The 27,578-nt window shown below is 31.4% G+C and overlaps 2 protein-coding genes across 2 annotated transcripts; one reads left to right on the top strand and one right to left on the bottom strand.

Annotated features, from left to right (window-relative positions):
* LOC143066666 (uncharacterized) lies at positions 1-9,728 on the top strand. The gene is made up of 10 exons (XM_076239512.1): positions 1-99; positions 1,049-1,276; positions 1,889-2,122; positions 2,742-2,913; positions 4,214-4,400; positions 5,260-5,449; positions 6,770-6,934; positions 7,462-7,534; positions 8,751-8,806; positions 9,333-9,728. Exons 1-10 carry the CDS (start codon positions 87-89, stop codon positions 9,518-9,520), a joined length of 1,506 nt encoding a protein of 501 aa, XP_076095627.1. The 5' UTR covers positions 1-86; the 3' UTR covers positions 9,521-9,728.
* LOC143061931 (uncharacterized) lies at positions 9,576-27,578 on the bottom strand. Its single transcript, XM_076233797.1, has 20 exons — positions 27,565-27,578; positions 26,631-27,229; positions 26,094-26,109; positions 25,352-25,449; positions 24,795-24,990; positions 24,018-24,251; positions 23,349-23,389; positions 22,549-22,644; positions 21,989-22,005; positions 21,199-21,229; positions 20,407-20,460; positions 19,202-19,359; positions 18,814-18,940; positions 18,270-18,401; positions 17,196-17,308; positions 16,450-16,524; positions 14,161-14,246; positions 13,346-13,562; positions 12,272-12,546; positions 9,576-11,374 (listed from the first exon to the last, which is right to left on the bottom strand). The coding sequence occupies exons 1-20, from the start codon at positions 27,576-27,578 to the stop codon at positions 11,266-11,268; spliced, it is 2,688 nt and encodes an 895-aa protein (XP_076089912.1). The 3' UTR covers positions 9,576-11,265.

Below are 27,578 nucleotides of genomic sequence, written 5' to 3'. Positions count from 1 at the left end.
TAAGACCCAGTGATGACCGTTCCTTTGCAATCATCACGCTGAGGAATAATAAAGTACCTCTCAAATCAGCTTTTGGAACATTCGTGATGAAAGTTGACGGTAATTATATAATAATTGTATTTTAACCAACTTCTCCTTTCTTAAGCAGATAGAATTTTTCCACACATTTCTTTGTTCAGTTGTAAAACTATAATCCTCCATACATTTTTTTTTATTCAATTTAAAAACCTTTGAATAAGGAAAAAACACAAATACGGTGTTGTGAATGTAACATCTTACAAAGGATAACTCAAACCGTCTGATATTGCTGAATTCTCAAACATGTTGTGGTTCAAATCTCAAATCTGTTCAGATTTTGATGATATAGAACTGCATTCTGTAAAAAAAAATATTTGATGGACCGAAACTTACCAGACCAGACTGGGTTTTAGAAAGCAAACTTAACAAAGGTATATGGCAAAGATAAAAGGGAACATCCAACATCCAAGTTAAAACAATATTACAAGAAATATAATTGAACAAATAGGATGCAGTTCTCTTTCATTAAAGTCCAACAAAGTCTGGGCTGAATTTCCGACGAATGATTGATGTTTAACGCAACCTTCAGCACTTTTTTGCTATGTCGTTGCTTTCACTTTTTCTTTGCGGAGGAAACCGGAGGAAACCGGAGAGAACCACCAAACAAAACCACCTCTGGAATTTGAATTCACAACCTTAGAACTGACAGGCAAGAGATACAATAGGTCGACTACTTAGACCACTCGTCTACCAGGGCTCCAAAATTTCAGACGAAATATATATTAATATATATATAAAGATATAAAGAATTATATTTGACATTATTGTTTAAGTACAGTCAAGGTTTGTTATATGTGTTTGTCTGTAAGTGTTTCATTTGGAATCCTGTTTATGCAATCAAAAAACTAAACTAATGTGTTTTTATGTCTTGTATCATTCATTTTATCAACCCAAAAACAGCTCAAGCTGAATTAATAAAATCCAGGATAATAAGAAATTTACTTATTTGTTTACAATTATCTTATTTCAGATATTATAAACATACGTAGTGTATTGGAAGTAAGACCATCCACTGGCACAACATCGATGATATATTCTGAAACCATTCCAGTTTTTGTTCCAAGTTTTAACGTAACTCATACGTCCCCAGAAAAGATCAGGATGAGGGAACAAACGTCATTCAATGCAGACATAACTCTTCCCCTATTTGGTGTCAACAACGCCTATGCTAAACTCTATATGCCGTATAATGATAACGGTAATTTTAAAGTCGATAAATACAAGTATGTATGGCTGTTTATGTATGTTCTATGGGCAGTAACTGAGTATGAAACACACATTTTATTTTAAATTCTCTACTTCCAAATTATGCCCGATACATGTAGACATGTTCTTTTATAAACTGGAGTCAAACGAGTTTGTATCTTATGTTTGTATGCATATATTATAACGAAACTGTGTGTAGTTGTCACCGTAGATTGGGTACCAAAGCGTAGAAAAAGGACAAGTCAAGTACGATGTGATAATTCAGCGTTTATACAGAGGAACGTTCACCTAATTGATAACCTGAGCGCGTAAAGAAATGATCTCGTCCACTCTGTTATGAAAACGATTCTGTATGATATGTAAAATTCTAAATACCAGAAGAGCGACGAAAATATGTCTATAGATTAACGGAGACTACCATATATCTAGCATTGACACCAACTTCATTAAATTCTAATAAATAATTTTTAAGATAAATCCTAAAAAAAGAAACAATGAAGACGTTTCTAAATTGGTACATGCATTTAAACAAGAGTGGGGTATTGAACTATTTGTTTTAACTATATTTCTCCAATAACAAAAAGTGATAGACTTTATATTTCAGAAGCCAAAATTACTATTGCTGACTTTGCAGTATCTGGTATATCCGGAGTTGGTATTGGTGCAACCGATATTCTCAATTCACGACTTAATTCCGGGATAACTAAGTTTTCCCGGAGTATGACGTCAGAGGAAGATACTGCGACTATCACATTTCCTACGCTCAATATTACAGACGCTGATAACGATGTTATAATGCTGACGCTGTTATGTCAGGGTATATTACAGGATTTTATGGGTATGTAACTGTTTTAAAAAGTTTATACATCAAAGAGTAGATGAATTAGAATATCTGTCTGTCTGTCTGTCGGTCGGTTGGTATGTCAGTCGTTCGGTCGGCTGTGTTTGTATGTTTGTCCTCTTCTCATTGAACGAAAACGAAATCCAATTGTGAAATTGAGATCAATTCAATCATAATTAAAAATTCCTAGAGCGAACCCAACAATGTTATGGTTTAATTAGATAGTTAAATCAATGCATTTATTTTTTTCTCTCAAAGTTATGTATTGACGATATATTTTAATCGAAATATAAGTAGTATTGTTTTTAGAAATTTCAAAATATTTCAAAATAATAGTTGTTAAAAGATAAAATGAAATCAAATACTGCTATTAGTAAATTTTGTGTATTTGAGGGTACCTCTGCAATGCCAACCGATTACGATCCCTTGAATATTATTCCTAATATATACAACAAAAGCTCAATGCAAGAGATTACAAATAACATATGACATACAAAAAGCAACTTGCACTTACAAAATGTGTGTTTCAATGTAACACTTTTTCAACACGAGACCCAAATTAATCCATGTATCATTAATATTCAAAACAAGTTATATTGACTTCTGATTTTAACAGGATACTCTGATGGACAGAACATGGAGATGGATATTGGGTTTAAACTGAATGAGGATTTTATATGGATAGGTAGTACCAATGTAAGTATAGATGATGATACTGATGCTATGGATCAACGACCACTTCTATTGGCGGAACTAACAGAGATTCACAGATCTATACATCATGGGACGTAAGTAATCGTTTCGTGAAAATTGGAATATTTAAAGCACAATACGACTGAAAATGTAATTTTCTGCTAAAACTTATAGACACACTTATTACCTTTCGCAATCTAACTTAAGTTTGCCTCACGCAAATTCATACTCAATGATAAAAACTAGAACGCAGAGACATAGTTCGAATTTGGGCAGTGAGTCGCTTACCGTTTTAGATTTATTCTGCTTTATATAACTTAGTAACTAAGACAATTTCAAATGTTTTCGTTTCTGCAATCTAACTTAATTTTCCTCATGCAACCTTTATGAAACTCATATATAATGCTAAGAACCATAATACACAGACAGGGATCGAATTTGGACAGAACGTCAATAACCATTCTATGCCCATTTTTAACTTGGAAAATTGCAAAGCTTGAGCTGGGCCATTCATGTTCTCAGACACATTTTTGTTTTTATTTCTCTTCTTTCTCATCTATGCGTCTTTGGTGTAATACCACCATTGACTGATTTTCCTCTATTCGTATTTGTTAAAGTACTTTTAAAAAAAAAATGTGCGGAATTTATTTGTTTCAAAAAAAAAAAATACCCCGGTACTTGGCATAAGTAAAGTTTTATCCTGTCCAGTACTATTGAAAAAAATCACATAATATTTCATTGCATATAAGAAAATAACCATCACTTGAAGTTAACCAATCAAATGACCACCTCTTCTTAACCTGTGTATAAGCTCTAGTGACCATTTAACCTGAAGTTATCAATATTATTCTCTGGAAACCACAATTAAATAGAATGGGGCTTTGAAATACCAAAGACATATTTGTTTATGACCTAAAATTGTTTTACTGCAAGGAAATGTAGCATTTATTACCTACAACTGTCAAATTCAAGGGAACATATTTTTCGACCTATTTTTGTATGCAACCGGATGACGTACTACAACTTGGTGGTCTTACACCTATTATGTTTTCATGGTTTGACATGTTTCTTGTATACTTTTACAAAACTATATTTGCTGTATTAACATTGACTTCGTTTTCGTTGATCATCATTTATGACGTTAAGTGTATGTGATACCTGTAGTAAAACTTTATTCTTAGAATTAATAATATCAAATAAATCTTGGTTAGTAAAACAGGCGAGACATTTCAGCGTCTGCACTGTTGTGTAAATAGGAACGGAAACTAAAGCTCATGTGCTTGGGTAGAGAATTCAGAAAATGTTCTATCGTAACTTATTTCTACACATCGGTTACATTTGTTTTTCACCAGTTTTGATAGCCTCTTAGACTAATTACCCATTTACAACTTTCAGGATAAATTGTAAAATGAAACTGTCGATAATTCATGACGACAAATCATTAGGAACAGCCTATAACATAACCGTGATCATGTACTTACCAACCACAGTGACATTTGTGTCATCAACAAGACATGTACACTACTATGACGTTGTTAAACGTGCACACCAGTTTGAAGAAGATCAGACAGTGCGTTTTGAGGTAAAATTATCAATCACAAGAGAACCCAGTAATTTCGAACAACATATTTACTTCAAATCAGAAGTTAAACAAACACTTTTAAAGATAAAGTTGACTACGCAACTCAATCCTTCAGAGTCTTGTGACTCAGGTGAATTACGACGAACATTTTTAACCGGAAATTTTAGTCTTCGTATTGTCATCCAATGAAGCTGTAATTATGGGATATGTTTTTTTGTCTTTTTTTCAACGCTTTCAATAAGTATTTTTCGTAAAAATTGAACATTATAAGGTATGGTGAAAATTTGGACTCTATTTTTTTTTGTCATCTGCTTGACCACAATACTTTTCCCCATGAAATAGGGGATCAGAATATTTTTTTTAGGAAAAACACATACCCCCATGAAGTTAAATTGTCGTTCCCTAAAGGTATATCAATTTTTAATGTCTACATTCAACGTATACCAATTACTTTCTTTCAAACCATTTAACATGAATATTTTTTTAAAAGACGTTAATACCATTAAAATTTACGGTAAATCTTAAACGTCATTATAAACATGGACCACCTGAATACATTGTTCTGAAAGGACATTGGTCAGAAAGGGAAATAGATGTATATAGCAGTACTGCTCTTGTTTCTTTATCCCAGTTTTTTCAATTTCTTGTATGTTTCTTACTTATGTAATCCGGTAAATATACATAACGATTTTGCAATATGTTTACACTATTAGTTTAAACATGTTTAATTATAGTGGATTGGGAAACAAGTTTTGCAACTTATATTAATCCCTTTCCACTTTGCGGGTGCGAGTACTTTACACTATTGATATCACAAAGTAGAGAGACTACAGACAATTATTTTTGTTTAAAATTTTAGTTACCTAGAATATCATTTCCACATTCATCACGTATAATCTTCAATGTTACTATGGATACAAAGACAGCACTGTACCTTAACTCAGACAACACAGGTATTACGTATGAAGTATTGTATTCAGGTTGGAGAACGGAAGAGGTATTTAGCGTTTCTCTGCAGTACTTTGAACTGATGATTGACAATATCAAAGGTAAATATTTTCAAGGGAATATTCTAAGGGGACAATGAAAACTCATAAGTCAAAGAAATAAAACACGATCTTTTAAATAACAGTTTACAAATAAAGGCAACAGAAGTATACCCTGTTCAAAATTCCCATATCGATTGAGTGAAAACAAATCGGCGTTACAAACTAAAATCAAGGAAAACACATCAACTATAAGAAAAAAAAACAATGAAAGAACAGAAACATTTCACAGAAAATTACATTAAGCTTAAGAAAATGCATACCTCTATATTAATTAGGAAATACAAATTGTTAAATGTAGGATAGAAGGTGAGGGGATGGTTCATTACGACAAAGGTAGACCATCTCAAATAGTTTCCAACATATAGCATTTTAAAATAAGAACCAAAGTACAGTTATATTGTTTCCTCTCCGTAGCAAGAAATCGGAGAATATAACAGAAAAACTACATTGTTAGCAATGGCACAGCAAAAGAGAGAATGGGAATAATGAGGCGAAGCATTGTTCGTTTGGACAAATCTCAAATTTTGAATTAGATCTGTAATCTCTGAAAAGACGACCACATTAAAAGGTGATAAAATGAAAAGAGAGAGACAAACACAAAACTAAAATAACATAAAGACATTTTATAGTTTATGTGACTGGAATACACTAGAGAGGTGTGACTGGCTATAAAACAAGGTTTAAACCCTCGTTTCTACATAAGAAAATGCCTATACAAAGTCAGGAATATGACAGTTGGTATCCATACGTTTGGTGTGTTTTAGCTTTTGATTTTGCCTTTTGATTAGGGAATTTCCGTTAAATTTCCTCGGCGTTTGGTATTTTTGTGATTGAGCTTTTTACCGGTTATACTGATATCGATTTCTTCAGCAACACAACCCATTCTGATGTCAATACCACAGGTAATATAGAAGAGTATCAAGATGTCTTCAGCAACACAACCCATTCTGATGTCAATACCACAGGTAATATAGAAGAGATATCAAGATGAAGCTGCAGACGCTTCACCCGTATTGTCCAGTTGTCAAACAAAAAAAGAATCAACGCTGACAGATATGTTTACACATGAAAATTGAAATATTGCTAGTGTGAATTGTGTAATTGAATTTCTTATTATTGAAGTTTTAAGCGGATATTTGAATTTTATAAAGCCTTTTTTTTTTTTTTTTTTTTTTTATCTCATATGATATTTTGTTTTATTCTATTAAAGTATTCACCTGTATGCAAAAAGTAGTTGCCACATATTACATAACATGATGATTCCTTTGTAGACGGGAATGTCTGGCGTTTAAATTATAAAGCTTGTTTACTATTTTTCAGATGAGAGTACAGAGTTAATTACAGGAATGAAGTGTTCTTGTCCTGGAGACAGTGATGATAAAACATGTGCTTGTTGTAGCGAAAATGCTTGTCAATGTGGACAACAGAATCCCTACAATTGTGTACCGTGTGACTCTCTGTATCGGTGTGCAGAAACCATAAAAGGTAATTTGAATATGATGATGATTATTGCTTAGAAAATAATGTAAATCATTTAAATGGTCTTTAAAAGCTGTCAAATTCTTTGTCTCATCATCGATTATTTTACCTGATTAATAACTGTTTTAACGAATGTCCTAATTAGAAAAACAAAACCCAAAGCAACCGGTCATTAACAATGTATGTACTCATTATAATTGTGTATTTTAAAATGTTTTGGTTTGATTAACAACTCATTTTGTCGTTCGCCTCTTCTCAAATCATAAGGGATTCAAAATTAGTTTTAACTTAGATATTTTCTCCCGTTTTGTTTGCTCTTCCTTGAGTGGTCTATAAATACAGGTCTCACTGTGCTTTAAAAGTTAAGGAATTTTCACCGATGAACCATGAAAAGTCTAAAGAAAAGATAGCTATCTGACTTGGACTGATGTTTTGTCTACATGAACAACTGGGACAACGAATTGACCTATTATGATTGATACATAACTGATGTGGTATCTTTAAAGACTTGTAATAATTATAATCTGTTTTAGGATACTATCAATTATCAACACTACAAGGCATGAATGGAACTACATACCATTGCGATGATAGAACAAAACTAAGGTAAAAATGAAAACCAAACAATGAGGTTTATGTTGTTGACCAAAAACACTACAATAGCCTAAGTGAGAAGAAGAGACTTTATAGATATTCAAACTGATAGATTGAAAATACTGAATACAATATTTTGTTGAAAAACCATCCGTTATGATTAAGGACAAAGTTCACATTTGGGAAGCCAAATACCTAACTGATTGGACTCATCAAAATAATAACATGAAACCATAAAATATAGATAATTTCAATTTTAGAGGATTCAACCTTTTAGATTTAGAACACGTACATATCAACAATAAGTTTACCAAGAATTGAAAACAAAACAGTAATTATAATTACTAAAGTATTTCGATTTACATAAACCGAAAAATGATAATGTGTTTTTTTTTTAAATGAAACATAACTATAGAATTAGTCAAAATTCTAAGATTTGTTTTGTGCATTTTGATACAGTTGTTTTTGATCTTGTGCCAAATTTGCTGTTTAAAGATCAGACTAAGATCGTGAATAGTTGATTTGGTCTAGCTAGTCGAGTAAAGATCGTGTAAAGATCGTGAAATGAATTATCGAATAAGTATTTATTTTGTTGTCGGGATGGAGTCGTAATGGAGTCATTAAGGAGTCGTGAATGGTTGAGTTAAGGTCGTGTACAGTCGGATGGCAGTCGGGTAGAAGTCGTTAACAGGTACGATCAAGAATTTGGTTGAGCTTGGTGGTGGAAATTTCGACAATCGGGATCATCGAGTTGATCTGATCGGCAGTGTAAACCTAGCTTTAGTGGCTACTTTAGCATGTTTATTTATAATAAAATCATTTGAAATGGATTTGGAAACGATCCTGTTCTTTAATAGACCGACAAGCAGAACTGACCATATCAAGAAGGGAACAATCATTTATCTTAAAGGAGGAGGGGGTTATGTTTTTTTTTTAAAAGAAAAAACTCCATTCTAGAAAAATAAATAATCGCAGAATTGACCAAACAAATATTCTGTTTTACAAAATGATGAAAAAAATATTCTGGTTAAGGTTCAAACCAATTGATTCAAAGCGTTGCTAGAAAAATCCCAAGCCATTATTATCGCAAGAATTTGGTTAAACAGGGATCATACCACAAGGCGAGCAAATAACATAGGAAATCATTACTGAGGAATAAGAATTTCACTTAAATTTAATCTTAATACTGCTCCCTATAACGCATTTTGTTTGTCTGTTTTCATTTCAGGCCACCAAGAGTATTTGCCTCATGTATGGCAAGATTTTCTTCTGGAACAGAAAAAGGTAATTTTATAGAACAAATAGTATATGGTACAATAGAACCGGTAACGTATATACATTAGGTACTTCAAATTGACAATTAAAACATATAATATCAATTTTGTTGAAATATTGGCATTTATGATATATGCCATTAGATTAAAAATATACTATTATCCGAATCAACCTGCACGAAAAATCGACAAGGATAACAAATGTCATTACAGCTAAAATCTAAATATATGCACCCTTTTTAACCTGATATAATCCTTCGTCTCGATGGTTGATATTGTGTTGTTTGAAGATATTTTGATTATTAGTATTACGTTAATTATCAAATGATGCTGTTCACGTTTTATTTGGAAGAATAGAAAATACAAATTGATAAGAATAATAAAAATCAATTGCTACACACTTTTGCAAAAAAACACAAATGTAATGGCAATACTGTATACACTAGTTTAAAGTGTACAATCGGCCAGTTTAAATTCACTTGTAATACATTTTTATTTTGAATATTTTTTTTATATATTTATATTATGTATTCCAGTACTGTCTCCGTTGGTGTCCGTATTACTTGGACTTGATTATGACAACACAATTTTGTATGGACTGTCAAACAACGGTCAAGGTTATGTTTTCAGTTCCGATCTTGGCACTAGTTGGATGTCATGTTCAAGAGCAGTTTATATTAGTGCTTTGTACAATGAAAACTTTCTAAACGCAACACTCAACTAGCTGATTTTCAATTGGTATTAAATAAACTATTTCTCATGAATAATAAAGCATCAAGCTATTTAATCACTCTTTTAATATCTAAGAACTTACACCATTCAACATTACATTAATAATAAGAAGTAATTGGTAAACTGTTTTGCAAAAACAATATATTCATAAAAATTATATCATAGATTAGTTCAACAATAAAATTAAATCAGAAATGATATCAAACAACATGTTACAATAATTTAATTTTGGATGTAACGCATCTTCTGATTGGCTGACGTTATTTTGTTATGAGCCCATAGACATAATTTAGTCATGTGACCGTGAGGTCATCAACGTTTTTTCATGGGTTTCTACGGTTTAAAATGGAATTTAGAATTAAATTATAAGAAATGACTGTAATATTTTTTCTGTCTATTCGAAATAACATAAAAAATGTGGTGCACACTGTCAAATAACCCGCTACGCGCGTTATTCAGTGTGAGACAGGAAAAATATTAGAGTCATTCCTTAAATGATTACAATAATAATTAACATATATACTTCAAATTAAATTACAGTTACATCATACTGAGTACAAAGACCATAACACCCAACATTTTAAAATAATTACGAACCGACGAATTAACACATAAACTACAGACAATACTACTCATACATTTCAAATTTAATTACAGTCACGTCATACAGTCAGCGAAGCAATAGTTTTCTTCACTCTAGCACTTTAAATGCAAAATTCTAAATAAATCCGCATCATCACAGACAGTTCGGAACCAAGAATTAGTTTGAAAACAAAATTTTGTAATAAAATTGTTTTAACAATAACGAATATATGACACGATAGTCAATAAATTAATACTTTTTCAGAAGCAATACAGCTTATACAATATACATTTTTACGATCATTTTTAAAATATCCTCTTTATAAACGGGTTCCTGTGTCTGCGACACGTTTCCCGTTTCCATTCTCAACTTTACATGTGTTTAAGCAATATGCATTGGTTTTTCTGACATAATCCTTGTAGGTAACCAGTATGGGTGATTTCCAATAAAATCTGGGAATTTTCAGAAAAAATAACAAATAAAACCGGTATTTTGGGCGGTAGTTAAATGGTAATAATACTACATTATGAACAATTGTTGCTAATGCTATCTATCATATGTCTTCGAAATGAGACCATGATCGAATATTCAATGTAAAAAAAATCGTTCGTTTTCCCTTTCTTACACTCGAGTTATTGATACGAGTCTTAAGTAGACGAAACGCTCGTATCGTGTACCAAAATATGAACCTGAAATCTCTGACGAGTTCTGAAATGAAAGAAATCTTTTGTACACATTTGACATGTTTCAAATCTGTATAACAGTAACTCACATCCTTTTACTCATACAATACAGAACATAGCATCATAAAATTTGAAGGCATGCTGAACAAAATATATCTATTATTACAGATTGTTTCAATTTTCAATGCACATTGCTTGTGCATTTTTAGCACACTTAAATATTGGATTTCAAAAACAATCATTTCATGGAGCATTCACATCGTCTCACTACAGATCAAAGTATAAAATCAACACTGGTTTGGTTGAGAAACCACCGTTTCCTTTGTTTCTGAAAGTAATAACATGTTACTCATTTCGTTCTCAACTAGTCTAAGAATATTTAGATAAATAAACGGATCGAGAAATCATACTGAAAATAACTACTTATTACTACACAGCATAAGTGTATGACGTTCAAGAAACGGATCATCTTCAGTACACCCTGCTCTTTTCTCTGTAGAAAGAACTGCCGCTTATGTACTCTGACGTGGTTGAAACGTTTGACGGTTGTCGTTGCAAAATGTGAGGTATATCTGGTAACCTGTAAATAAAATAAAAATATAAAACGCTTGATTTGGTGATGTACGTCTTCAGTGAAGTCTGACTGCTGTTTGTCAACATATGGTTTGTCTATGATTATTCGTTTCACTTAAAAAAGGTTTTTGATTATTCCCTTGAAAATTTTCATTTAGTCGTTTAATTGAGAAAAGTGAATTGGTGATGTCTTTTTTGTTTGAGGGACACTTATCTCACAGAAGAACGTGTTTAAATCATGCCTAGAGAAGAACAAAACTAAGTGTTTCCAACATTGTGGTGCTAAATAGAAGACGCTACGTTAACGCAATTTGCGATAACAAAGCCCACGTTTAACACAAGACAATCTAAAAGTTAAATACTAGTATATTTATTTCCCAACTCTCATCAAATACAGATTGAAATGTGTCTGATATAAAACTAGTTGTACTTGTTTAATGAATAATAGTTACTGTAACTGTAATAAAACAGTTATTATAAAGTTTTATACCAAATAAGGAGATATGGTATGACTGACAACTATTCACCAGAGACCAAATGACGAGACGTTATTAGCTATGGGTAATCGTGCAGCCTTTAACAATGAACAAATACCATACCGCAAAACAAATTACAACACACCCAAATAGAACAAAAACTCGATCAATTATAAAGCATCGTCCTGATTAATGAACAAAACAAAATCCATTAAATAACAAGTTCTTGACTAAATATGTTATCGCCAAACTTGAGCTAAATCTCCATTAAATAATTCCAAATTGATTTTGTATTTGTTGGAAATGTGTTTTTTTTTAAAGTCTGAATTGTGATAAATCTAGTATTGTTCCTTTGATTTAACCCAATTGAAATACACTATTCTTTATATTCATTATATATCTAAATGAAAAGTTTAATGAATACGTACTGTGCATATTTATTGACCCGTTGCACGTATTCCTTCGTATAATGATCAGGATTAGCCGTCCCTTCTTCGAAATCAACAGCTTGTTTCCTGAGCAAAAATGCAGACTGTTTACTAAGTGGCTGAGATAAAGGATTCATGTCCCTCTGAACAGAAGGAGGTCTACGACGGGGAGGCAGTTGGTATTTCTGATTTGACATGTCCAAAGGATTGTCGCAAATATTGTCGTGCATCGACAAAAACAAAGGTATATAACACATGTAGTCCAAAAACGAGATCTGCAATATAAACAAGGTAAAAACTGCTTGTATTTGTTAAGTTGAATTAAACTTTAAATTACAACTAGATACTCCATGGAATCTGAATCACTAAACTGGAGTACTTTGGTTAAAATGAAACACAACCAAAGTAATGTTTCGACTTGTTTTTTCATCAATCATCGATCACCTTAAAAATATTTATTTTGAAAATTGATCAATCAGAAATAAATAGTGTCCACTATAGCCATGTTTTAAGATCAGAATCAAAGTAATGTGTTGTGAAGGACTTTCTATACATCAACTCTGTCCTCACTCCGGTCACTGGAATTTTTATACATTACTTATTCAAATTTTGGATAGTATTAGCGAAAATTCAAATAAAATGTTTAAGAATTGATTTCTCATATGATTGGCGATAAAGAATTGATTTCTAATCTCATTGAATAGGAACTTTAAGCTATCAATGTTACCACATTTGCCATCTGATTAACATTTAACTAGCCTCGTTTGTAGATATTCCCCCAATCATTCATTTTGTAAAGTTTCAGAATACTTCACTTTGTAGTTTCATAGAAGATTTCTAAGATATTGGTTAATTAGAATCAATGATTGCCTTTACATATATTCTGTTTAAAGTGTGTTGAGTTTTACGGTTCTAATAATTCGACATTTAAACACGGATATACAAGTTCTCACACATAATTTATTCAAAAGCAATATCTAGTAAATGCAACCAACTCTACTGATCTGCTGTATACCACATAGATTTAACATGACTAATTGTAATTTAGTGTTATCACATTCATGCTAGCATTACCTCGCCAAAAGTGTTAGGTTCCATTTTCTCCATAACATACTCTTGTTGCGACCAGTTAAGACCACCGGCCATCAACTCAATCTTCAAAGACTCTTCCGTTACATAATTACTGTCCCGATACGTGGGTACATTGGTGTAGAACATAGCTTTATATAAATCTAACTTCCGCTCTATGTCCAAAAGATTACATATTTCTAGTAATTGGCGGCTCAAATCGCTGAAATTAACAAATCCAGATTAAGAATGGAAAACATGATTATAATTATGCATAAATTTCAATATATATATATATATATATATAAAAAAATATATATAAAAAACAACAATAAGTTACATTTAATGTAATTTGAATATCAAACAGAGAATTGATGTATCGATATATTTTTGGTTAAGAAAGCTGTTTTAAATGTTTTTGTAATAAGTCAACATTTATATTTGCTTCAAATAGCGTTTCTGGTTAAACAGTAAGAACTTGTATCGAACACCACTCGATTTTGAAACTTACACATATCAATTATCAGCTATCAGAGTCAACACCACTTTTGCGTTTAAGTTTTGATTTTAGATTTTTTCATATTTGAGCATAATTGATTTTTTTTAAACGTCCCCCCCCCCCCCCCCATTCTTTTAATGAACATATTTGATTTACAAAATGGTTAAAAGAAATTAAAAGCATTTTTATAATTCCAGGAATATTTAAAAAAAAAGTGAAATATCTTTTGAAAACTGTAGATGCCAACATCATGGTGAAAATCAATTGTCTTCGCATATATTTATAATGTGCACTTTAACAGAAAATGAGTGCTATAACTTACTCCATTGTTGAAACTCTTTCGCATAATGCTGTGAGTACTGCGAACATTCTAAATGTAACACGAGTAGCTTCATCAATATTCAAAACCTGGCGAGAGATATGAATACATTTCATAATTATTTCTTAATCGAATTATGTCATAGTATAAACGAAGCTCTGCAAATATATATGTTGTGTACAAGTTATCATTTTGTACAAATTATAATTTGTACAAAAATATTGTACAAATTATAATTTGTATTTTGACTTTGTACAAATTGTAATTTGTACAAAAAGTGTTTGTACAAATTACAATTTGTACAAAAACGGGCAAAAAATCACTTATAACTTGTACAATAATTTATCATATAAATTTTTGTAAAAAAAAGCATGTTTACACATTATTGAATTGCTATTAAATGACTTCTTTATCATTCGTTTGAGCAGGTGATGTAGTGATTTATGGAATCGGGTTTTGCTCAACATTTTTTTGACTCTCAAATCGATGACGACCTGTTTTACAGGCAAATTTTAACTGCTTCACATAGCAAGCGTTGAAGCTCATGAACCACACTGTGAATAAAAATGTGTATTTCACTGCCTCAGTTAGGCGTTTAGACAAATAAATATCCCAGAAAGAAAGTGAGATTAAACCCACGATTTGGTTAGAAATATGACTTTGCTAAAGTCAGGAATATGTCAGTTGTTTTTCTGTCGTTTTTTATCAATGTTTATTTTTTCAACAAGGATCTTTGTTTTATAAATATCTATGACTGTGCATGAAACTTAACGGAAATCAGTTGAGGCAATACAAACTTTAAAAACAAAATACAACTTATGCAGAACAGACAGACGGACTTTTATTTTTATAAGAAAACTAGTTGGTGTAGTATTATAAAAATCATCAGACCCAATGGCATTGAACCATTTATCTTTTCACAAACAAAATTGAAGTGGAATAAGTCATGTAAATCCAATCTTTTGATGTACCAATTACAAATATAAATCATCACTTGTTTAAAGAAATCTTTGATTGTTTCCATGGACTTTTTGAAATAACGAATAAGTGGCAACAAATCTTTCGAGATCCTTTTCACGATCCATAATATCAAATTTTACAAATATACTCGTTTTTGCAAAGTTTCTGAATTAAAAAAAAATCCAAATAGCAACAAGAACTAATTATGCAGTACTATTTATTGATACTTTTTTTCTAAAGGAAAAGTGGGTTATATATTAAAAATTTGAAAAAAATCGTATTTGTTTACTTTCTTTCTCTCAAAAATTTCGAAAATCAATCTGCCTTTTGTAGTTTTGTGAAAACGGTGTATTTTGTTAATAAGGTTTAATGTGTGGTCAGAAAATTACAATTCTATCCTAGCTGTGAATCAATGCATTTTTCACAAAAATTCATATTTAAAACTATTGTACAAGTTATAAGTGAATTTTGGTCAAATTTTGTACAAATTGTAATTTGTACAGGCACTTTTTGTACAAATTATAATTTGTACAAAGGCAAAATACAAATTATAATTTGTACAATATTTTTGTACAAATTATAATTTGTACAAAATGATAACTTGTACACAACATATACAATATAACAACAGAGTACAAACAGAGTACAAACTTACATTTTGAACAACGGAACACACTCCACGAACGATTTATCAAGTTTTATTTGGATAAATAAGACTTTATTTTTTAAATCAGAAGTTACTCCTCTTTAGTCTGTTTTTGTCATACGGCACTTCACAGATTTAGACATTTTTATTTTTTGGGGTTTGAGTGTTCCTGGTGAGATAATCCTGAAAAGCGCTTTCTTAAACGCCTATATGATTTATAAAGTGAAATTTTCTTTTTCAAATGTACTGAAAAATCCATATGGCACTGTTTTCGTAGTAGCAAAAAGTCATATTCTATACAGACTGGTAGATGCAGTTCGTGAGTTATATATTAATAGTTATCAAAGGTACCAGGATTATAATTTAGTACGTCAGACGCGCGTTTCGTCTACATAAGACTCATCAGTGACGCTCATATCAAAATATTTATAAAGCCAAACAAGTACAAAGTTCATAAAATAACTGTTTTAGGAGTAAAAAAATGCGGCCAAAACACCGTATTTTGTTTGGTTGAATTCTGAACCTCTTACTTTGATAATTGTAATATAACCGCTAGGCCTGGTCTCGCTTATACTTAGGCTAAAAAAAATATAATTTTACAATGTTTCATTATTTTCCATCCAATTTGAAAGTTTAAAAAATATATGTTCAAAACAAACGCTTGAAAAATGCATTAGACGACTTACCCGAAAGACATATTCCATTTGTTTAGTCGTCATGTGTTGTATTGATTCAATACCATCAAGAGCAGATTTTGTGTTCTGAAATATGTATAGAGTTATAATGTGATGATTGATATAGTTTAACAAATAAGTATACCCATCATTCAAGCTCATTCGTCGCCTCTAAATGAATCAAATAAATTCATTTTTGTATGCATGTGCATATATATTGTAATTTTAGTTTTGTAAATTTTATAAATTTTCATTCTTAAAAACTTTTTGCCATCTTTCTTGTTGCGAATGTTTTTTTTTTTTTTTTTATCAAATTATCATTTGAACCTATATTCCTTCTTTTAACTTAAAAACTCAAGTATGTGGCTCATCGGGAATTTGTGTACTGCACTAGTTGCTTTAAATTTGAGTACCCTACTTTTTCCAGTAGTAGTTGGTTTACTGCATTAAAATAGATAATGCTGTATTCCCTTTTTTATGACATTTTTTACCAGTTATGTCTGCTTGTTTTGTTCACACATCGTTGTCAATATAATTGAATTTTATGCGACTGTCATAAAAGTGAGTGGTTTAGCTTGCTATAAAACCAGGTTTAATCCATCATTTTCTACATAAGAAAATGCCTGTACCAAGTTAGGAATATGACAGTTGTAATCCATTCGTTGTTTGATGTGTTTTAGCTTTTTAGAATTTCCGTTCTGAATGTTCCTTGGAGTTTTAGTATTTTTGTTTTTTAACTTTTTAATATATATAATTACATTATAATCAATAAATGTATCAAAATCAGTGTCTTCAACAACAAAAGCTTTAGCATATCCATCAACTTTCTTTGGATCAACAAGTCGGTAATGCGCTAGGAAATCTATAGATCCTAAAAATAAACAACAAAAGCTTGAATATATCCAACAACTATCTTTGTATCAACAGTTCGGTAATGCTCTAGGAAATCTATTAATCCTCAATTACACATGCAACAAAAGCTTTACCATATCCTTCAACTTTCTTTATATCCCAAATCTTTTATACTAGGATGCACAACAAAAAGCTTGCGCATATCCAACCAATTCCTTTGGATCAACCAGATGGTTTTGTGCTATCTTCTTTAGAGCAGACATTTAACCCACCCTTTTATGGTAATGACCAGGTGTAATAAGTAACATATCCGTCGGTTGTATCCATCATTTTTATTTGTTAAACTTTATTCCGATTTTAATTCTTATTCGATAACTGCATATTAGTCTTGCGTTCATAAAACGTTGCCAGTGATAGCAAAACATTCCCAAACTTCAATTGGGATGTTACAATTAAGGTTTTATCACATATATGTATGACCAGTATTCAGAAGAAAAAAACACTTGTGTTGTTTTATCATTGTTATATACACGAGTGTTCGATTAGCACTTTAGCTATTGAATACAACAGATGATTTCTTAAGCTTGAGCCACTTATATTGGGAATCGTCAACAATAATAGGAATTCCATTTTATTTCTTTAGTTCCTATATATAAATACGGACGAGATGTGAAATTATAGGTCTACCTTCTTAAACGCCTCGTATTTGATTTGACTGTCTCATTATGTTGATTATATATAGCACCTGATAAACACAGGAGACAAAATGCGCATGAAAGCAAATTGAAATTTAGTTTTTTTGAGTGTGTAGATTTAAATAAGTACGTCATCAGATGATTTTCTAATCTTAAAACTAATTATAAGATGATCCTTCTTTATTAACAAACTTCTAGAAGTGTTTAAAATTGCCCAACAATAAGTGTATCATATTGTCAATCATGTTTTTAATTTTCTATTCTAAATTGTTATCTGTTTAATACCTTGCTCATCAATACTTGCAGATTTATATGCACTTTCATGAAGTCGACATTCGGCTATTATTCTCAGCATATGGCGTCGTAATGCAGAGCCTCCTCGCTTCATCAGTATATTTATTCTTCTTTGACCATTTACTGCAACACAAAGGAAATATGATTCCAAACTAGTCAGGTTAAAATAAATTCACATAATGCAATACAGCTAACCATATTTGTCTAATGAATTACCCCATGGTAACCGAATCAGCTCCGGTTTTTGGAAGGGTTCGTGTTTCTCAATCTTTAGTTTTCTATGCTGAATGTTGTTTACTTTTGTTTTTAGAAGGTTTGCATTTGTTTTGCCATGCTGAGTTTGAATTTATCTTTGGTATCTATGACCTCTCTTTTTGGTGTTTTCTGGCTCTTCTTGATTTGCATTTTGACCAAATAACTTAAGGATAAATCTCGAAATTGTAATTCATTTGAAATCATTTTGACGTCTGAAATACAAATTTATGTTAATAAAAAAGGGATTCGAAAAGAAATGTGTATGATAAAGTAATCTTACATGTAGATACATCTAAATCCTCTTGCTTAGCTAGTTCGTCATCATCCATATCTCCAAAGTCATCAGCATGTTTTGTTCCAATAAAAAAGCTCCCCTCTTTGATTCTTATATCATTGCCAAAAAGAGCCTGTAAAAATTTGTTTGCATTTAATATAAAAAAAAAGAAGATGTAGTATGATTGCCAATGAGAAAACTATGCACAAGAGACCAAACGACACAGAAATTAACAACTATAGGTCACCGCATGACCTTCAACAATGAGCAAAGCCCATACCGCATAGTCAGTTATAAAAGGCTCCGAAATGACTATAGCAGACTTTAGTCTTCTAATAACTTTTTTAAGGATAGCTAACAAACAAGTTCATAAGTAGTCTTCTAGTAAGCTTACTTTTAATTTCCTTGCAATTTCTTTAGCAGTAAGTGTAGGGTCAATTCCAAGTCTTCGCAATGTTTCATCATCAAAGTCCTTTAAGTCTATCATTTGTTTCTTTAGTCGCAGTTTTCCGTCCGCTCCCATCTCTAATACCGACTCCCACTTTGATTTTTCTACAATTTAAAAAATTAAGGTGGTATGGGTGTCTTCCTCCATCTTGGATTGTAAAAAACAGAGAATCAAAGGTCCAGATTTTCCATCAAGTTAGCAAAATTTGATGCAGGAATGCAGATGTTTAATGTACATTTTCATTTAAAAGTACCAATTTATACGAATATAACTTCTAAACATTGATATTTTTGCAAATGTTAATTATTTTTGGTTGTTTTTTTTTTTTTTTTTAAATTGGCATTTTAAGGGGAGGTAACTCTAAAAAAGTGCATTTTCTGAAGGATTCTGTATGGAATTTTCTTTTTTCGTATTTTAGCCGGAAAAAACGTACGGTGACCCTATCTTTTCTTTTGATATTCTCAAAGCAGTGTCTGAAAGCTATCTTTTCCTGAAGTATTTAACAATTCTATCATTTTGTTTAGTTTCTAATTACAAAATGGTGTTTTTTCCTGTATAATCCATACAAAATGTGTCATTTTGTCCCGTCCTGTAGCTTGAGAAAATGCGCGGTGACCTATCATTTTTATTATATTTTTCAATATGTAGCAATAGATACAACGTTTTGGCAAAGTATGAACAAATTCTATCATTTTTATTTTAGACTCCCATACCACCTTAAACATTTTAAATTTTTTTTAAAAAGTGGTAACAAATAATCTCAACAACACAAATAAAATTATTTATATAGAAATATTTTGTGCTTCTGAATATACAAAAAGCGCAAAAAAAGACCAATAAAGCTGACAAAATCGAGCCTTGGACTTGCAATCAACTAACGTAACAAAAGGAAAACAACTGTCATGTTTTTTACTTGAACAGGCATTTCAGAAAAAAAATGGTGAGTAAAATCTGGTTTTATAGCTAACTAAAGCACCCACTTGTATGACAGTAGTTTTAAATATTTGTTAGTATATATATATATATATAAGTAATGAGCATGGGTTCGAATCCCGGCGAGGGAAGAACCAAAAATTTGCGAAAGCAAAGTTACAGATCTAACATTGTTGGGTTGATGTTTAGACGAGTTGTATATATATATATATATATACCTTCATCGCCTTTATTTCTTCTTTTCAAACTGTCATCGTCGTCATCACCCTCATCTGAAGTAAACAAGATGTTTTATATTGGCAACAGTAGTATACCGCTGTTCGAAATTAATCAATCGATTGAGAGAAAAGAAATCCGGGTTACAATCTAAAACTGAGGGAAACATATCGAAGATAAGAGGAAAACAACGAAACAACAGAAACACTAAAGTGCAACAAAAAATCAAACGACAATGCAACACACACAGAAACGAACTATACGATAACAATTGCAATTTTCCTGAGTTGTTACAGGACATTTTAAAAAAATAAATTGGGTTGAACATGGTTTTGTGGCTAGCCAAACCGCCCGTTTTTATGGCAATGTTAAGTATAACACTAAATTGACAAACTTAGTTTGTAAACTGTATAGTTATTTATAGAAATGTTAAATTCATAGACAACTGTACAAAAATTAACTTTAACTTCTACATATCTGTACTCTATTTTATTTTTTGTTTGTTTGTTTTTTAATTATACGTTAAAAAAAGTGTACAAAAAACACAGCAATATAACATAATATGTACTGAAATCAGAACCCATAATCACAAATTCCTGCTACTTGTCATTTACACATTAAGTAACTTCTCTATAATTAGTAGATTATCCATAATTTCATTTGAGAGGCGACTTAGAATACTGCAGTGATGGGTTCTTTTCATGGAGGAGACATACTAAAAGGCGTTTAATATATTATAGTTTTAACTTAATTGTTGTTATTTGACTAATATTGTTATCATAATTAATGCTTACATTGGGATGAATCTCTTTCGTCCATGCCAGGCTACAACGATAAATGACTTATCATTAAAATATAAAGTTTATTTAAGAATTGAATGCTCTTTTTTGTAAATTTATTGGGGTGTAAAAGCGTTGACCGAAGTACATTTTGTATGAAGCGCGGAAGCGCTTCATACTTAAAATGTGCGCACGGTCAACGCTTTTACAACCCTATAAAGTTACAAAAAAAAGCATTCAATACTTATTATAACATTTTTACCTATAGGATCATGAAAATACGCCTTTTATTTCATTTACCTGTGCACTTTATTGTGGGACCTCGTGTCATCATGAATGAAAAGTTGCATTGTGTAATGCAATTGATTAAGGAATATCACGAGATTGCTAGTTAGCCAATCAGAATAACGTATTATAATGAAACATACATCTAATGTAAAGTTTATTTTGAGTTATTCTTGACAATGTGAAAAAAGTCTGCGCATCGATATTACATGCTTGAAATAAAAAAAAAGTTTCAAACTAAAATTGTGAAAGGTTTTGTTAATTACAGCTATGTTAATCTAAACCGTGGGTAGACTTCTAGTCGCTAATTTCAGAATTCAATATTCACAATATTTTCAAACAAATGAGTTTTATATCTTTAAACAACTAGTTACCTCTTTGCCATATTTCCTTCTCTGACCATAAATATTAGATTGATTATTATGCACTATTGAAAAACAGAACAAGGAATATAAAATGTTTCTTTAAATAAATAGGTTACTTTATCGAATACTAGATGATGAATAATGATAATAGTTACCCTCTTCTTCTTTGTAGCTGAAAATACACAAAAAAGAAATGCCAATGACAATGCTCATAACATATTCTGGTTTGATTATTAAGACGTCTCTATAGCTAGGATAATCTTATTTAGATGGGAGTTTTGCTTCAGTTCATGATATGCAACAAAATAAATAAAAAGGCAACAAACGCATGGTTGTTTCCAAACTTGGTATGTACAACATGTTTCCAACGATCAAAATCATTTGAAATTTCACTAATTTTAAACACTTCCCATTTATAAAAGTACAGATATATTAACGGCAGCATTCATCACTAGATATATACGTTTTATTAAGAAATGTTTAAAAGAATAGATGTGTTCGTGTATGAGATATCAACCAAGCGACCTAAAAAACAAAAGACATAAAAACATCGTCATAGGGTGTTCAACAATAGACCAAGTGTCTAAACAAGCTCGTTGTTGAGACAGAACAAGTGAATTGAAGCCTTCAAAAAGGGAAAATAAAACAACATAAAGTATAGTCGTCGGCTTTAAAAAGGACCTGACTTGAAACATAAGTTTATTAATATATCTACCTTCAGCTATCTTTCCTTGGGGAATAGTTGGCAGCTTCTTCAACATTGTAGTTTCCCTTCTTAGTTTATTGGGAACAAAATCTGCATCACTGCTACCTATTTACGAAAAAAAACGACAGACATATATTAACAGTTACATTTAATTTAGAATATACTTCTAAGTCTGTACAAATACAATCATTATAGCTACCAGACTTAAATTTTGTAAGCCAGGCACGCGTTCTGTCTACAAAAGACTAATAAGTGACGTTCAAATAATAATAAAAAATGATAAAAAAGTTTAAACTATGAGAGCATTAAGGACCTAATGTACCAAAAAGGTTTTGCCAAATACAGCTAAGGTAACCTATTCCTAAGAGCAAAACAACGACGAAACACATCATTCTATGAGGTTTCAACTCCCTCCAGTAATAATTACCTAATTTAAAAGTGGATTTGGATATTTCTCAGACCCCTTTCAATCATATTACTCTGCAAGTTTTGAAATATTCATACAGCTTTGGCATTTAAATTATTTGATTGCATGTTTCTTGTAAAGTTCTACAAAAGAGCTACGGACAAACTTAACTTATACGGCTTCTATTTAATTTCCTTCGATATTGCATAAAGGTATTTCCAGAATATATTCCATTTGATCTGGAAATGAATCCTGGAAAATAAGCATTAGTTTTGGAAATATAGAAAAAAACATTTTTTTTATTAATGTATTTTTTTCTATTGAAAAAATAGTTCTACGGATTATTCGTCGGATAATTCCTAGGATTTAAATTACTACTGGGAATATTTTTTGAATTTCTTACCTCTTCGAAGGCTCATATCTGTCTTATCCTTTTTACCCCATCTGCAAGGCAAAATACAACGAACAGTTTATTACAAAATCAAATCAAAAGAAGATAGAATTTAAAACGTTGCAACACATCTTACATCTCTTTTTCTCTCACATCCATAAAATGTTACAATGTCTACAATGTGGTCCAACAACAAGAAAAGCAAAAACTTCACTGATCGCCTTGATCATTTTCAAATTGAAAGGTCGAATTCACTGCATATTCTCTTCATGAACTAAACACACATATGAATGAATTATAACAAGAAGCTACTAGTTGCCTTATCTGCTCATATGCCAAATGTTGAAGTTGCTCAAAGAAAGATAACTTCTGACAAATTCATTGATCAGACGAAAGCAAGGAGTATGGTTCATATGGTAAAGATGAGCTGCTAAAAATAATACTTTGCGTATGAAATAAGGTGCATTCCAACAAATAGAAAGGACAAAATCGAGAAGGGCCATTAAATTGATAACAGTAGAATAACCGATATTTGGCACCATCTTCTTTATTATATATTACTTCAAAATCTCAGATATTTTCACTGTGTCGTCAGTTTTTAAATTTCATGTTCACTGATAAGAAATTCATACATTGTTTAATGTAAAATAGGAATATGCCTGTGTTTTGTAAAAGACTTACGAGTCGTGTGCAAGACCGTGTTCTCTGCTATCAAATGTTTCCTTCCCGCCTGTTTCTCTGGGTGGTCCTTTTTCATATGTAACCATACTTTTAGCTGGTTCCTTTCCTTTACCAAGAGAATCAGAAAACTTTCTGAGTGATGATTTCCTTCCACTTGTTTTGTCATCCTTTTCTTTTTGGTCTCTTTTTTCTTTATCTTCATTTGACTGTTCTTGTTCTTGTTTTTCTTTTTTTCTGAAATTGATAACCCATCATATTTTTTATATTCTTATATAATAGTTTTAAAATTTCTAGAATAAAAAAAGAGGCAATAGTAGTTAACGATGGTCAAATACCGCAAAACCATATGAATACACAAATCAAGCATAATAAAAACAGAAGGAATCACAGCATATCCTTTTTTTTACACTTTCATTAAATAGGTGGCACATAAAGGAAACAGTAGTATACTGCTATTCAAAAGTAATAAATAATTAGAAAGAAAACAAATCTGGGTTACAAACTAAAACCAAGGCAAACACATCAACTATCAGAGGAACATCAGAAATATTTAAGTGCAACAAAAACAAACGCCAACATACATAGAAGCGAACTATTTAATAACAACTGCCATATACCTGACTTGTTACAGGCAATTTTAATAAAAGAATGTGTGATGAACCTGGTTTTATGGTTAGCCAGACTTCCCGCTTATATAACAATGATACAAAATATTGCTAAAACAAACGATGACCAGGATATAAAAGTAAGACATCGTTCATAATTAAAATTACTTACTCCTGCTTTTTCTTCATTATTTCATCATATTTATCTCCGTATTTAGCCCTTCTCCTGGCTTCTCGTTGCTTCCTACGCTCCTCTTTATTCTTAAAATACTCTTCCTTTTCTTCTTCTGTCATCTTAGATAAATCAACATCATCGTCATCGGTTGTTGCATCACTAAACCCAGAAGGAATACGTTCAAGATAATTTTCTAAAGAAGAAAAACTTAGGACATTTCAGTAAATACTTACAAAAATGAATAAATACATAAATAGTTTATTAGAATGCAACCTCAGTGCTAAATATATACAATATAATGTACATTGAGTATTTACACAATGATTCAGACAGCCAAGTACGTTTTTGATGCACTTACAATCCCTACCCTTTACTTTACATGTAATTTTTTAACATTAACAAAATGGCATACAAATTAGCAATGTCGTCATTAACAGCACAAATTATAACGTATCACGCCTACTCTTCCCTAGCAATGCCAACGCTAGATAACGACCTCAAGTTGATTATTTACTAAACTAGGATTTTTTATTCAAACAATTTATCAACTATACCTGGCCAGTCTAAACTGTCTTTCATTCCATTATTTTCGTTGTGTTCAATCACTTGTGGACCAAGCACATCTTCAACATTGATCCGATCTTTCACAAAACTTAAAGAAATAAAAATTAACCATTTTAGGATTTTCTCATATAGTACTCATTAAACCTGCCACATAATTGAATGCCATAATAGACAATTAAGATAAGTTTATTATCTATAAATGTGCATCTTAAATTAATGTTTTTATTTTATTATTTAGAGAAATGCAATGCACTTACTTTATCATTTTATAGTTCAAATAATCAGAGTAACATGCGAAGTCTTCTTAAACATGTAACATTGTATATTGAATTTTCATGAGCCTTAAAATGTTTCATTTAAATAACGCAACTGATTGAATAATACCCCGTCAATTATCAAATTACCGAATAATACTTATAGGAATGAAAAAGTAAAACTGAATTCTATATACTGTGTTTTTGAACTGAGTGGTGTTTCCCCAATTTATCATAGATTGTACATCATTCATTGTGTTTTGCCCTACATAAAGATGAAGGTGGGAAAGAAAGATGGGCGTGTTTTAAAAAACAAGTAATTCTTGGAAGGCTTGAAACCGAATTTTGCACCATTTTTGTAAAGTAAAAATGAAAAAAATACATAAATTTCAAGATTAAATTTAGAAAAATATTTAAAAAATATAACAAGACCCGTCGGCACAAGTGGCCTGATTAACGTAATTATTAATTGACTCACCTTCCATCCATTGATCCTGAAATAAAAAAAAGCATCATATATTAAAAATCAGCTTGGTAGAGAAAAAATACAAAAGTCATCGACAAAATACATATATAGACAAAATATCGGTTCGTATTGCCGGGAATTGTCGAATCGGTCAATATTTGATGTATTCTCAATATTACAACATTTATATCTCATGTAATTAGTTAATTTATCGATGCAACTGATAAAACCTTACACCTCTCCTTTATTGTTTTTTTTTAAATTACAAATTGTAAAGGCCCCAATGTTTACTGATCTCAACATCACTGTCTATCCGGACAAAATAGGCCAATATTGGTAAATAATACAATAAAACCAATACATTAAGGTCGATGGTTCAAAATTGAACTAAAAAAAAAATGCTTTTGAATGTTTTCCATCTTGAAAAAATTTAATTAACACGACCATATGCCACCAGTTATCTATCAACCATAAAAGCTACATATTCTTTTTATAAAGGAGAATAATTATTTAATAATAATAAAATCTTATATATTAAAAATAGTACACCTCGTCTTGTTTTTACAGATTCTGTATCACTGAGATTATCACCAGCTGCTTCTTTTTCACCATATCCAATAATATTTCCATCTTCATCTCGAAGTCGTTTGCGTTTGACTTCGTATCTCGTACCACCTTCGCTAACTTCACTTGCGTAACTATAATCACTGTCTCCATCATGGTGATGATCTCGACTTCCATTGCTGGTATTAGGGTTAGAACTATCTCCTGTTTCTGTATCGAGATCTCCTCTTTCTTTACGACGTTGGCGTCGTCGTTCTGCGCCATCTTCGTCCTGACTGCTATGGTATGAATCACTGTCACTGTATGTGCCGTCTGCTCTTTTACGTCGACGTCTCACGTGACGTGTGCCGCCAGCACTGACAACACTTCGATAGCTAAAATCACTGTCACTGTCAGCATTTCTCTTTCCTGCCTTCAGTCTTTGTTTTTCTTCCTTCGTTAATTTCCCCTTCCCTCCTTTTGAACCCTTTTTACCCTTTCCGCCTCCACCATTTTTGCCCTTTCCACCTCCACCATTTTTGTCCTTTCCACCGCCGCCATTTTGACCTTTTCCTCCTCCATCATTTTTACCTTTCTTGTTTATTCTTTTAGAAAAATAGCAAAAATATGGTCAGAGACAAATTATACATGTATGATATGTATCTGATATGGTGAATTTAGAATAATTGATAAAGTAAACAGTACATTTTAATTGTATATAACGTAACGGTACCCAAATTGCACCGAGTACCCAAATTGCACCTATTTAGCAAAACTAGCAGCGAAAATCTTACAAGATTTCCTAGAGACTAAATAATTGGTATTTTTATGATTTGATACTAAGCACATCTTTCAACATAGGTAAAACTATTTAGATATGCACAAAACGTTCACAGTATTTATCAACAGAAGAAGTATTTACTGAAACAACAAAATGTACTGAAACGTCGCCAT

This window comes from Mytilus galloprovincialis, chromosome 1, assembly GCF_965363235.1.
Source record: "Mytilus galloprovincialis chromosome 1, xbMytGall1.hap1.1, whole genome shotgun sequence".
Taxonomy (NCBI): Eukaryota; Metazoa; Mollusca; class Bivalvia; order Mytilida; family Mytilidae; genus Mytilus; species Mytilus galloprovincialis.
The sequence above is the reverse complement of the archived record's forward strand: the minus strand, read 5'-3'. Positions and strand labels throughout refer to the sequence as shown.